The sequence below is a fragment of the Bactrocera tryoni genome, unplaced genomic scaffold, assembly GCF_016617805.1.
Source record: "Bactrocera tryoni isolate S06 unplaced genomic scaffold, CSIRO_BtryS06_freeze2 scaffold_25, whole genome shotgun sequence".
In the NCBI taxonomy this organism is placed as follows: domain Eukaryota; kingdom Metazoa; phylum Arthropoda; class Insecta; order Diptera; family Tephritidae; genus Bactrocera; species Bactrocera tryoni.
In genome coordinates this window covers 28736032-28750074 of record NW_024395977.1, presented here as the reverse complement: position 1 = coordinate 28750074, position 14043 = coordinate 28736032, and the positions used below count along the sequence as shown (strand labels likewise).

Here is a 14043-nt window from a genome sequence, read left to right as displayed (position 1 = left end):
GCAAAACGAGCGTATTTTAAAAGTTTTTAAAAAATTGTAACGATTGGTTCGATAAATGACAACTTTGTTATTGGCATATTTTATTAGCCAGCTAGCTGTGCTAACTGTGGTAGCTTGTATGTATATATTCATGTTCAATATATTTGAATATACATAACTATGTATATTCAATTTACATATTTCTTATATTTTATATCTTATTTAGTATTCTTAATATGTAGAATATTTAAAAAAGGACTAACTACATCGCTGCACTTCTTTCATTGGTAGCAAAGAACGTGTTCAATTTTGAACATTATAACATACCTAATATTATATTTAAATTAGTCAATACTAATAGTTCTAAATTAATTAATATTGTTAAATTAGCTTACATATGTACAAATTGTGTGAATATTAAGAACTAGTAATTAATGTATTTAGTATATTAAATTATACAAAGTATAACAATATAAATTATATATAAACAATATATATATGCTTATATAAATGTTAATATTTAAAAGCTAATCTAAAACAATTACCAAAAATTTGTAAAAATTATTGTTAGAAGGATAACTCAGTTTGTAATGTATATACAAGTATAAATAGTAATATTCAGAACCTAATCCTTAATAAGTATTGAAAATTTGTAAAGCTAGAACGAGAAAATATACCTATCATGTATAAATTGTAAAATAAGTGAAAGAAATGAAATAAAAATTTCAATTGCTTTTTATAGGGAAAAAGTTGACTGATATGATAGGCAGTGGTGACCAATGAATAACGAAACAAATAACCTATCGACCAGTTTTATGTAACTGATATGTAACCACAACAGTAACGAAACAAACTATTTGCAATAACAGATGGCTAATAAAACAAATAGAAAATTAAACAGACGCTGTTAACCTAAGAGTAACAGATAGTTTTACAAAATAGTTCGCAAAGTAGAGCAAGAAAATATAAGTAGCATTTGCACAAAATCAATGAAAGAGAGCGAGTAAGCTAATCCCACCGGCGTATAGTGAAAGAGGAGAAATAGTTACTAATTCCAAAGGCTAGAACACAATAACCTATCGTATAACGAATGCATTATTTACTGATAACCTTTCGCTGACCAGTTACTTAATTTTTACCCGTCTTTTAGGGATATACGTTCATTATAGGTAACAAGGTAGAATAGAGAATTAAATTTTTTACCTGGTTGGCCGCATTTTATGCAAGCTCCTTTTCCTCTCCTATCGGGCCCTTTGCAGTCCAAGATTAAGTGCTCTGGTCCAAAGCAACGAAAGCATCTTTTCGGGGTTTCTGTCAGTCGCAGTCTGCAGTTAACAAGGCAAATTTTAATGCGTGTCTGTCGCATCAGTACGGCAGCCTTATCCTAATCGATCATTATATATGCCCTGACCTTCTCTCTTGCCATAGTTGCGGATTCTTTGTGGATCCCTTTGATCTTAACCCCTGCTTCTTTTAGATTTCCCTTGCTATAGATATTCTTCAGGACCTTGGCGTAGCTATTTCCTTTTGCTGGCTTAATGATTACGGCCTCCGATGGCCTACTATTTGCTCTCTGATTTGCACCCATGTTCCTCTCTTGTTGTCTCTCTTTTGGAGTTTTGTGTTCCGTTCCTTCGATTGCGGGAGTCTTTCTTTTTTAGGCAAGACTTTCTGTCACTGGCCATCTTTTCCATTTTTTGGTTGGACTATTTCTCGAGGCTACACTTGGCAAATTAGGCGTAAGATAAGGAAATAAGTTTTTTTTAAATTTAATTTTAAGTTGTTTTATTATATTATTATTAGTTAGTAATTCTAATTATTATAATAATAATAAAATTAATTCTAAAATTAAAATGTTGTGAATGTAAATAAAAAACTAATTTTGCACGCTATTTTTATGTATTTTAAACTTCGATTAATTATTTTTGGGGTACTATATAAATATTATATATATGTATATATATATACATGTGGGAGTGACAGACGGACGTAGGACCAGAAGTGGACATAGCTTTGACGCGACAAGAATGTAACAGATAACAACAACCCTGCTTCTACAGAAAAGAGACGAGACAACGAACGAACGAACAAGTAGAGACAGAGAACGATTATTAGCTTAACCGACTCTAACGAACGACAAAACAGTTTCAGTTTTGGCATCAACCAGAGCGGACGCTCCGGTTATATCATATGTTAAGAATAATTTTGTATTAAGCTATAAGTGCATAACTCCAATAAATCAATCAACACTTTTTAATTAAATATAACCGCCTACATTTGGGGGCTCGTGCCGGAATACATATTCAGTGCCGCGATACGTACTCGTGCCGGAATACGTACGTATATACAAATCTACGTAAATATAACATGAGCAAAACAGCATTTGTGCCTGTTGCACTAACAACACGCACTTGTGACCTGCATACATAAGTATATCCATATTTGCCGCTAAGCAAATTGGAGTAACGGGCGAAAATAACATATGCGCTTGTTACATTAACAGCACGCATTTGTGACCATCACATTCATATTGTGCGTGGATTACTAGCAGTAAATTGGAGTAATCGGTAGAAGGTAACACATACTCTTGTTGCAATAACAGCACGCATTTGTGACCAAAGTTCACGGAATATTTTAACGCTATTTTGTCACCGTTACATACATATGTATACATGAACATATTAAAATATATGTATTACATATGAACGGTAAAACCTAACGGAGTTCGTCACCACTGAAGCACCGTTATAAGCAGCAACCACCTCAGCGACGCCAACAAACGGTGAAAAAGGAAAGAACGCAATTCTAGTTCAGCGACGACGCGACCATACGTACATACATACGTATGTGCACACAAGTTGTTACGAGCAGATCTAATTCGGACGGAGTGTTCTCCCGGACGGAGTGTTCTATTCTATTGAATTTGGGCTCTCTAGCTGGGCTCTAAGCTACCGGGGGGGTCGGCAGGTCGCGGATAGCCGAACGGCCTGTAGTAGCAGGTCAGTTGCGAAATAAGTTAAAACGAATAAGCAATCCCCGACAATGAGCGGCAGGAGTGGAGGATGCGGCATAAAAGCTTGCAGATCCGCTGAAACTCCTGTGACTGTGGCGAATCGACACCGCCTCACAGAAATACGTGTCCTCTTCAACATCACTCATGTGCATGATGAACAAAAAAATCCAGGCGCGACGGACCCATAATGGGCGGCTTCCTGGTCAGCGTCTGCTCACCATGTTGGGTGCGGCTGTCATCAAAATGACCGGTACACACCGCGGCGCACTGGGAGTCCCTCAAAGTGTCAGCAGCGATTTCTCTGCTTGCTGGATGGAGAGGGTGATGTGAGCATGCTCTGCCGATGTGTCTGCTGCGGTGTGTATCAGGAACCAGCCCCTTCGGGCCCTGGTCAAGGAGTGTACATTGGACGTAGGAGTAGTAGCCTACGTTGCCCCGGGCGAGCGCCGGTCCGTCCGTGTTTTCCGGGACTGGTAAAGCGAAGGACAGGCCTCAGGGAACTGGGGTAGGGGCAGCATCCCCGAGGGTACACCCGTTCCTGTTTCTTTCGGCCCGCCCCCTGCACACGATGCGCTGGTAAATCAAATATATGGAGTATAACATGAGAAACAAAAACACTAATAACAATAGCAGCAACATTTTTGGGATCATAGGAGGCAGCAGCACTGGAAGCCTGAGCGATGATGGAATTAAAGTGCAAAACTCCCCCCGAAGTACGACTACTGCGGAAGCAGATCCCTTTAAGAGGGCACCAAAATTGGGTAGGTCCCCGATTAAAAACCTTGGTGTTGACAAACCTCTAAGAGCGAGGTCATCACCACCAGCGTTGGGTGACACCACTCCCCTGGCAAAAGCGATGCAACCTCGTGGAGACTGTATGGCAGAACTAGGGGAAGCGATTAAGAAGTTGATCAAAACAATGAGCCCACCACAACGGTCTATCAACAACACCATGAGAGATCTTCTTGGTGTGATAGCAAAGCTACACGCAAGTGCTCAGGAGGAGCACATGGCAAATAAAGAAGCACGTTGTAGTTTTCTAGTAAAGACAACCACCACAGAGAATACACCCAAGAGGCCTCGAGACGAAATACAGCCAAAGCGAAGAACACCACCGAAGAAGAATAAAACTTGTCATAAGGAATGGTCGAACATAGTGGAAGTTCCCCTGAGCAAGGAAGCAAAGTGCGACAACCCAGTCAGAAGCAAGGAGACAGTAATGGGAAAACAAGATGGCTGGATCACGGTTAAACATAAACAACCAAGGAAGACACCACATAAGCCGCCACCCCGACCGATGCAATAGTAATAGAAAAAACCGGGGACATGTCATATAGCGAAATCCTCAGGACTGTCAGGAAGAATGATGCGTTGCAAAAATTAGGGGAAAATGTGACCAAGATAAGAAAGACGGCAAAAGGCCAAATTCTGTTAGAGCCGAAAGAGGCTCAGATGAAGAGCACACAGGGGGTCTTCAAGACCGAAATTAGTAAAGTGTTCGGACAAAATGCTCAAATAAAAGCTCTAACTCACGAGGTTCTGATAGAAAGTACGTGATATTGATGAAAAACAACGAAAGAGGACATTACCGAGGCAATACGCCTACAAGTAAACGAGTTGAGCAATTTTGATATAAACTCGATTAAGAGCATCAGAACGGCATAATTAGGAACTCAAACTGCAGTGGTAAGTCTACTCGCGTTGGAAGCAAGAGTACTTCTTAATGCACAAAAGTTGAAAATAGGCTTGGTAGTGTGCAGAGTAAGGGCGAAGCAAAACCTCAGGAGATGTTTCAGATGCCTTGAATACGGACATCTGGCGAAAGCATGCAACAATCCAGATGACAGGGCGAGTGCTGCGTCAAGTGTGGAGAACCTGGACACTTTGCCAAGTCATGTAATAAAAACCCGACTCATGCAGTGCATGTAAGAAAAAGGGCAGGGAAAACATCAGCCGCAAATAGGAAGCAAAAGTGTCCCCTCTATCAAAGAGGCGTGTAAAAGCATCAAAAATGAGAGTCATGCAACTCAATCTAAACCACTGTGAGGCTGCACAAAGAGCTTCTTAAGCAGACGGTTTTACGAGGAAAAGGTCGATGTAGCCATACTATGCGAACAGTACAAAAATATAAGCGGAGCGACATGGATCTCTGACAACACAAACAAAGCTGCCGCCTATGGGCATGTGGAGGAATGTTTCAGGACAAACCGCTATCACGGAAATCTTTCTACACGCGCGAAAATCTGTGGGATCAATTTTTATAAGCTGCTACATACCGCCAAAGCATATCGCAAATTGATTTCGAAAAATCCTGGACGAACTAGTCAGAGAAATTCTGTCTACTACAAGAAACGTGATAGCAGGCGATTTTAATGCATGGGCGGTGGAGTGGGGTAGCATCTGCACAAATAGGCGTGGAGATGCTCTGCTAAAGGCCTTCTCGTCGTTAGACATGGTATTACTAAATACCGGAAATCAAAATACGTTCGAGAAGAACGGCCGGGGATCGGTCATTGACATTACTTTCGCTAGCAGTTCTCTAGCACGGACAACAAGGTGGCAGGTTTGCGACATATATACACACAGTGACCATAATGCTATTATGTTCGAAATCGAACACTCGGTGCACAATCGAAGGAATATGTCCACTAAGAAAGTACAGAGAAAAGGGTGGAAGATGGAAACCATGGACGTTGAACTCTTCAAACTCATGTTAGATGGTCATATAACATTTGAAGAAGACATAAATCGACAGGCGGAGACCCTAGTGCGGCACGTCACTAAAGAATGCGACGCTTCTATGAGTAGGAAGAAAAATGGCGCCCATAGAAAGCCTGTTTACTGGTGGAATGAGCAGATTGACACATTAAGGAAGGAATGCCACAAAGCGAGGAGGAGGTGTCAAAGGAACAGACTTGCAGAGAGTACGCAATTACGCGAATGCTTTAAGAGAAAACGTAGCGATCTCAAAAAAGCAATAAAAAAAAGTAAATCCTACTGTTTTAAGGAACTCTGCGGAAAAATCGACGAAAACCCATGGGGTGATGCTTACAAGCTGGTAATGACGAAGATCAGAGGTGGCAAAGGACAAGCACCGACGTGCCCAGCGCTACTGAAAACCGTTGTGGAAACTCTATTCCCCACACAGCCTCTGAAGAATCAGCGGCGCGAGCGCAAGAACCTGCTGATGCGGAATGGATAATAAGTCACTGATGTGGAGTTAATAGAAAACGGCAGAGAGATTTGGAAATGCTAAGGCACCGAGGTGTGGATATTATCCCAAATAAGGCTTTGAAGACTACTACCAAGCACTGTGCGAAACCATATGCTGAATTGTTTACGCATTGCTTACAAAGAGGTGTCTTCCCGAAAATCTGACTTTTTTTCTAAAGAATAAGTCTTCATTGCCAAAAAACCAAATAAACCAGCAAGGAGAGACCAGTTCATTATCGACCGCATCTGTATTGCTGGATACGATCCAAACAAAGATATGGTGAGATAATCTGCGCACCGATTAGAGCTGCATCTAGAAAAGAAGGAGAAAAAGGTCTGTCTGACAACCAATATGGATTCCTGAAACAGAGATCCACCACTGATTGCGATTAAAAAGCTTTACTGACATAGCTAACTGGAAGGCAATAGAGGGTAAATAATATGGCTGTATGGTACTAAGGAATACTGCGCAGTAGTCAAAAAAGCGTTTGACGTTAAAAACGCGTTCAACTCGGCATACTGGCCGCATATTATAAGTGCACTAGAGTTCGAAACAAAACACCGGCTGGCATTTGGTTAGGATCATATCCAGCTACTTGTCTGACCGGTTGTTACTGTACGACACGGATGATGGACAAAAAACATATAGGGTAACGGGCGGAGTTCCACAAGGTTCCGTGCTTGGCCCATTGTTGTGGAACGTTTTGTACGACGGGGTGCTGCGTCTCCCACTCCCGAAGTAGGTACAGATAATCGGTTACGCGGATGATATTGCTATAACAGTAGTAGCAAAAGAACTGGGACAACTTGAGTACCTCTGCAATCAAGCGGCGTTAATGATCAAAGAGTGGCTCGCGGCAACAAAACTTCAACTCGCTGGGCAAAAAACTGAAGCTGTCCTGATCACAAGCAGGAAAAAGCTCGAAGACGTAAAATTAAATATTGACGGCAACAGTATAATGACCCAGAAGGCACTAAAGTACCTAGGAGTGCTTATTGACAATAGACTTAGCTACAAGACGCACATCGAGAAGGTATGTGAGAAAGCAGCACGTGTAACGGCCGCCCTATCAAGAATAATGGCCAACATCGGTGGACCAAGCCAAAATAGGCGAGCGCTATTGGCCAAAGTGAGCCAATCAATTCTGATGTACGCGGCGCCCATATGGGGACCAGCACTACAGCAAAAGACGTATGCTAAGAAAGCGAAATTTTCAATGCGGCTCAGTGCCATAAGGGTCACGTGTGCATTTCGTACGGTATCCCACGAAGCGGTTGGGGTTTTAGCAGGCATCATGCCACCAGAGATTATGGCCATGGAACTCAAAAGAGTATATGACAGGTCTACAAGATTGGGTAGGCGACTAACAGCTGAAGAGCGGAAGGAAGAGAGGCAAACAAGCCTCAATGAGTGGCAAGGTCGGTGGGATGCAGCTACGACGGGCAGATGGACCCACACTCTAATTAGAAATGTACAAGCATGGGTAGAAAGGAAACTTACCTTGGAGAAACAGATTTTTACCTGACACAGTTTTTGACGGGACATGGATGTTTTTAGAGAGTATCTCTATAAATATATATGGACACGACGACGGGACGATAGTGTTCCTTCTGCGACAGAAGCGGAGAAAACGCGCTGCACATCTTCTTTTTCTGCCGACGGTATGAAAAGGAGAGAGCCGATCTGCAGAAACTGACAACGGAACAAGTGACACCGGATAATATAGTGCGGTTTATGACTGAGCCAAAACAAATGTGGGATAGTGTGAGAGCGTGGTGTGCTATAGTTCTGAAAGAACTAAGAATGAAAGAGTGGCAACGCAGTGAAATCAGAAGGATGAATGAGGAGTAGGTCTGAATGACGTGACCGACGAGCCGAATGGCTAAGCTTGGCCCCACGATGTAATGCTTTAACGGCAGTTCCGTGGGGCAAATAAACAAGCGAAGACAATGGAGTTAAGGGTTTAGTACGTAGGCGTATTGGTCTCTGCATTAGCGGCCAATACGAATCGTGCATACCGTCGGAAAAATGACGGTATCTTTCGAAGATTCCCCCTCCAAAATCAAAAAAAAAAAAAAAGATCTAATTCGCATACTCCTGCACCGAAGGAGACATAAGCATTGCGAGCAGAACATTCGCTTCAGCAGAGGAGTCTACGAACATACAAGTTGTTCCGAGCAGAATTCATTCGCATACTTCTGCGCCTGCGGAGACGTATATATCATTGCGAACAGAACATTCGTTTGAGCAGAGGAGTCTACGTTTACGCACAACTCAATACAAGCAGAGCCCAATTGCAAACTTTAGCGGCACTCCACCGTTGCCATACCAGTGTATACCAATTATAGCAGTTGGAAAAAGAGCAGCGAGAAGGCGAAGTTGAAGACGAAAGCAAGAAGAAGTTAAAGAAGTTGAAGACGAAATAAAGAAGAAGTTAAAGAAGCTGAAGACGAAATAAAGAAGAAGTTAAAGAAGCTGAAGACGAAATAAAGATGAAGTTAAAGAAGCTGAAGACGAAATAAAGACGAAGCTAAAGAAGTCGAAACGAAAGCTGACCATTTGAAGACGAAATAATTAAGAAGAAGGTGATCTAAATGAGCAAAACGAAGACGAAAGTAAGGTAAAGAAGTTAAGTAATAAATTAAATAGAGGAAGTGAGAAGACAAATAAAATAAACAACGTGTAAGCAGAAGGTTAAGAAATATATTAGAAATTTCCATACGGAAATTATAAATATAAGTGAGAAAAGAAACAGTGCATATAGAGTAAAGTAGCGATCGAAATTAGTGAGTGTATGTGCACGTATGGGACGTGTATTTTGAAAAGTGAAAGTTTTTGTGAGCACGTACATATAAACGTAGCGTGTAAGTTGAAGGTGTTATAACCTTATAGTAATACGCCAACAAACATACGTACACATATACGCACAACAATTAGAAGCACTAGTAAAGAATTTCGATAATAAATTGTTAACAAAATATGTTTTATGTTTGAATTAATGTTCGAATTGATTGATTGTTTTGCGGTCATATAACGATTTCATAACAATTAGGGTGCGTTAAAATATCCTTGTATGTTTATTTACGCGTAATTTGTCAATAATCTAAATCTCACTTAAAGCATTAGACCTAAGTTGTTTATGAATTTGTGTACATATGTAGGTTGAAATTGATCGTTGATCTATCACTATCAAAATAACTTGTATTTTATAATCATTACGCTACAATACAATTTCATTATAATTATACCTATATAACCTATAAGTTTAAATATTTAAATTCACATTTTATATAATCGATACGTATATATTATAAGTAAACATGAATACAGATGCTATAGACGCGGACGCTGTCTTAAAAATGACGGTAGTGACCTTGAAGGAAAAATTAAGAAGCTTGGGGTTAGGAATAGTCGGACGTAAACATGAACTTAGGGAAAGACTGCTCCGACATTTAGGCCTGATCGACGATGGTGACGACGACGACGATGACGATGATGGTTTCCAGTCAAATAAATCCGCAATTGAATCTCCAGCTAGATCATCAGCTACACTTGTACGCACCGCACATTTTACCTTTAAAGATATTCAGGAAAGCCTTTCAACCTTTGATGGCAATGACACGTCCGATGTAGAGAAGTGGATTGAGCAGATCGAAGAGAATGCAGAAATTGTAAATTGGAACGAGGTTCACAAATTTATATATGCGAAACAATTACTACGTGGTGCCGCTAAACTTTTTGTAAGTAGTCAAACTGGGTTGCGTAACTGGAATTCCCTGACATCTGCTCTAATCAAGGAGTTTGGTAACAAGTTATCGGCGGCTGACGTTCATAAAGTACTGGGCAAAAGATTTAAGAAGCCAGGGGAATCATACCGTGAATATTTATATGCGTTGATGGAGATAGGCAAATCTGTACGCTTGGATGAAGGAAGTTTATTAGAATATTTTGTAGACGGCATTCCCGGTTCTAAATTCAGTAAGGCTACACTGTACCAGGCGAAAACCATAATCGAGCTTAAAGAACAAATAGTCACTTACGAAAAGATAACACGGGACTCGAGGGATAATCATAAGAAAGTTGAAATACATAATAGGGCCAAACAAGAAAACATTAATTCTTCGCTGCCAGCAAGAGTCGAAAAGAGGTGCTTTAAATGTGGCGAATTTTCGCATGTAGCGAAAGAGTGCAAGCACAAACAATTCAAGTGTTTTAAGTGCCAACAAATGGGGCATAGGTCGTTCGAATGCAAGGCGCAGCAAGGCGCCAGTACAAAGCGTGAACAGGGTCACGTAAATTCAATCGGTGAAGTCTCTAAAGCTAATTTGAAACTTAAACAAATAAAAATTTGCAATGTCGACGCATGGGCTCTAATCGATACGGGCTGTAGTTTGTGTCTGATGAGATGTGACACATTTAGCAAGCTGGACAAATCCATAAAGTTAACTCCGGAACAACGGCAGTTGTTTGGTATCGGTGCAGCTAAAATATCAACGATGGGTAGTTTTGAGGCCATGGTATTGATCGATAACAGCCCTGTAAACTTGACATTCCACGTCGTAGAAACAGGTGACATTAGCTACGAGGTGATCCTTGGTAATTCAATTTTAAAACATTTCGACATGATGGTTCGCGACGATGGTGTTGAATTCAAGAGAAGAGTGATTACACAGAGTAGTTATAAATCGGATGGGGCAAAAAATGACGTATCAAAGGACGATGATCCGATGACAAACATTTTCTTAAATAAATGCTTTAACATTGATTTTAAGGAAACAGATTATGATCTAAGTCATCTTAAGAACCAGTTAGCAAGCACGGTAAGACAGATGATTGAACAATATGAACCGAAGAAAGACGATAACCCACTAGTGAATATGAAAATCGTTCTCACCGACGAAGTTCCTGTTTACCAACCACCACGAAGGGTGTCATATGAAGAGCAAAAAGTGATAGAAAAACAAGTCGAACAGTGGTTAGACGAAGGCATAATACGCCCAAGCTGTTCAAGTTACGCATCACCTGTGGTGCTCGTGTCAAAGAAGAATGGTACAAAACGACTTTGCTGCGATTACCGTAAACTCAATTCGAAGATCATACGGGATAATTTTCCCATGACCCTAATTGATGACGCGCTAGAGAAGCTTAGAGAAGCGAACGTATACACAACTTTGGATCTGGCCAAAGGCTTCTTCCACGTACCGGTGGATGCGAATTCGCGCAAATACACGGCATTTGTTACACACAGTGGCCAGTATGAATTTCAGTATGTGCCTTTTGGTATGTATATGCAACTCACCAGCAGTATTTTGCCGTTACATTCATGCGATTTTGAAAGATTATATAAAAGATGGCACAGTAGTTGCTTATATGGACGACCTCGTGATCCCAGCAAAGACTGAAGAAGAAGTTTTGGGAAAATTAAGAAGGGTATTGGAAACAGCATCTGATAAAGGACTGAGGTTTAAATGGGAAAAATGTCAATTCCTCAAACAAAAGATAGAGTTCTTAGGGTACGTTATCGAGAACGGAACTATCAGACCTAGTACAGACAAGACAAAAGCCATAGAAAACTTCCCCTTACCGCAAACAAAGAAGTCCTTGCAGAGATTCTTAGGCTTAATGTCTTACTTTCGACGTTTCATCAAAAATCATGCTTTAGTTGCGAGGCCATTGTCGGATATGCTGAAGAAAAACGGAGAGTTTAGAATGTGTGGCGAAGCGTTAGAATCGTTCCAGCAATTGAAAACAGCCCTTATTCAGGCACCAGTTCTAGCGCTGTTCAATCCTAAAGCGATGACGGAAATCCACACCGACGCCTCTATGTATGGATACGGAGCCATTCTTCTCCAAAAGAACTCCGAAGACCAAAAACTCCATCCAATCCAATTTATGAGTCGCAAAACAACCCCTGCTGAACAGAAATATCACTCCTACGAGCTGGAAGTACTCGCCATAGTCGGAACGCTTAAGAAGTGGCGCGTGTATGTATTGGGGTCAAGATTTAAATTAATCACTGACTGCAACGCTTTTACGATGACGTTGCAGAAAAAAGACGTACCGTTACGGGTAGCAAGATGGGCAATGTACCTCCAGGAGTATGACTACGTAATTGAACACCGGCGGGAAACACAGATGAGACACGTGGACGCTCTTAGTAGGGTTGAGTGTATGGTTATAGAAGATTCATTAAGACACCGACTTAGAGAGGCACAATTGAAAGATGCGTGGACGAAGGCAGTACGTAAGATTTTAGAAACGAAAAGCTACGAAGACTTTTATATCTATAACAATATCCTTTTCAAAGATTCAGCTCTACAGCTGATTGTGGTACCAGCGCAGATGGAGAGAGAGATAATTGAGATAGCACATCGCCAAGGACATTTCTCTGTTAACAAGACTAAAGATTGCATTGAGAAGGATTTTTACATACCTCGCATAGAGTCAAAGGTTGCGGAAGTTGTAAGCTGTTGCATAGCATGTATCGTAGTGAATTCAAAATCAGGCAAAAAAGACGGCTTTCTATCACCTATAGGCAAGGAAGACAAACCTTTGGTGACCTTCCACTTAGACCATGTTGGTCCACTTGCGGCGACTCGGAAGCAGTATAATTATATCCTCGTAGTAGTGGACGCATTCTCAAAGTTTGTGTGGCTCTATCCCACAAAGGATACCGGAGCTGATGCAGTAATTGACCGACTAACAAAGCAACAAGCAACGTTCGGTAATCCCAGAAGGATCATCACCTATAGAGGTTCGGCTTTTACATCTCACGCATTTGAAGATTATTGCAAGGATAACAAAATACAACATCTGCTTATTACAACCGGAGTGCCGAGAGGAAATGGGCAGGTAGAAAGGATGCACAGAATTGTTATACCAATTCTGGCAAAGCTATCGCGAGACAATCCCGATCATTGGTATAAACATATTGGGAAAGCTCAACAATACATAAACAACTCCACTCCGAGAAGCACAAAAATAGCGCCTTTTAAATTATTGACAGGATGTGACATGAGGATATCAGAATCGGCACCACTAACCGAAATCATCGAAAACGAAGCAATTGAGTCGTTCGAATCCGATCGCAATGAAGCTCCACAATTAGCAAAACAGAACATTTCAGCGATTCAGGAGGAGAATCGGCGTAGCTATAATCGTAAACGCCATTGGGCCATATAAAATCATCCAAAAGTTACCCCATGGCCGTTACAGAGTGGAAAAGCTAGATGAGGTGGAAGGACCCAAATTGACTTCGACAGTGGCAGAGTATCTCAAACCATGGCGTCCAGAATTCGGGTCGAATCCTAAGTCAGGAGGGCCGAATGTGGGAGTGACAGACGGACGTAGGACCAGAAGTGGACATAGCTTTGACGCGACAAGAATGTAACAGATAACAACCCTGTTGCTACAGGACAAGAACGTAACAGATAACAACCCTGTTGCTACAGGACAAGAACGTAAGAGATAACAACCCTGCTTCTACAGAAAAGAGACGAGACAACGAACGAACGAACAAGTAGAGACAGAGAACGATTATTAGCTTAACCGACTCTAACGAACGACAAAACAGTTTCAGTTTTGGCATCAACCAGAGCGGACGCTCCGGTTATATTAAGAATAATTTTGTAAATCAATCAACACTTTTTAATTAAATATAACCGCCTATATACATACATATATGCTTTTTCTTTATGACAGTTTTTTATTTAGTATTTATTTCATTGTGGTCATATCTGTGCATATTTGAATTTTTATTTAGAAAAATGGCGTTTTAAAATACTAATTAAAAATCGCTTAACGACTTAATAACCTCATGTTATTTTATTTAATATAA

The 14043-nt window shown here is 40.9% G+C and overlaps 1 protein-coding gene across 1 annotated transcript; it reads left to right on the top strand.

Moving 5' to 3' along the window:
- Positions 1–9526: 9526 nt before the first annotated feature.
- Positions 9527–13388, top strand: LOC120780851. The gene is made up of 2 exons (XM_040113089.1): positions 9527–11486; positions 13213–13388. The coding sequence occupies exons 1-2, from the start codon at positions 9527–9529 to the stop codon at positions 13386–13388; spliced, it is 2136 nt and encodes a 711-aa protein (XP_039969023.1).
- Positions 13389–14043: the final 655 nt, after the last annotated feature.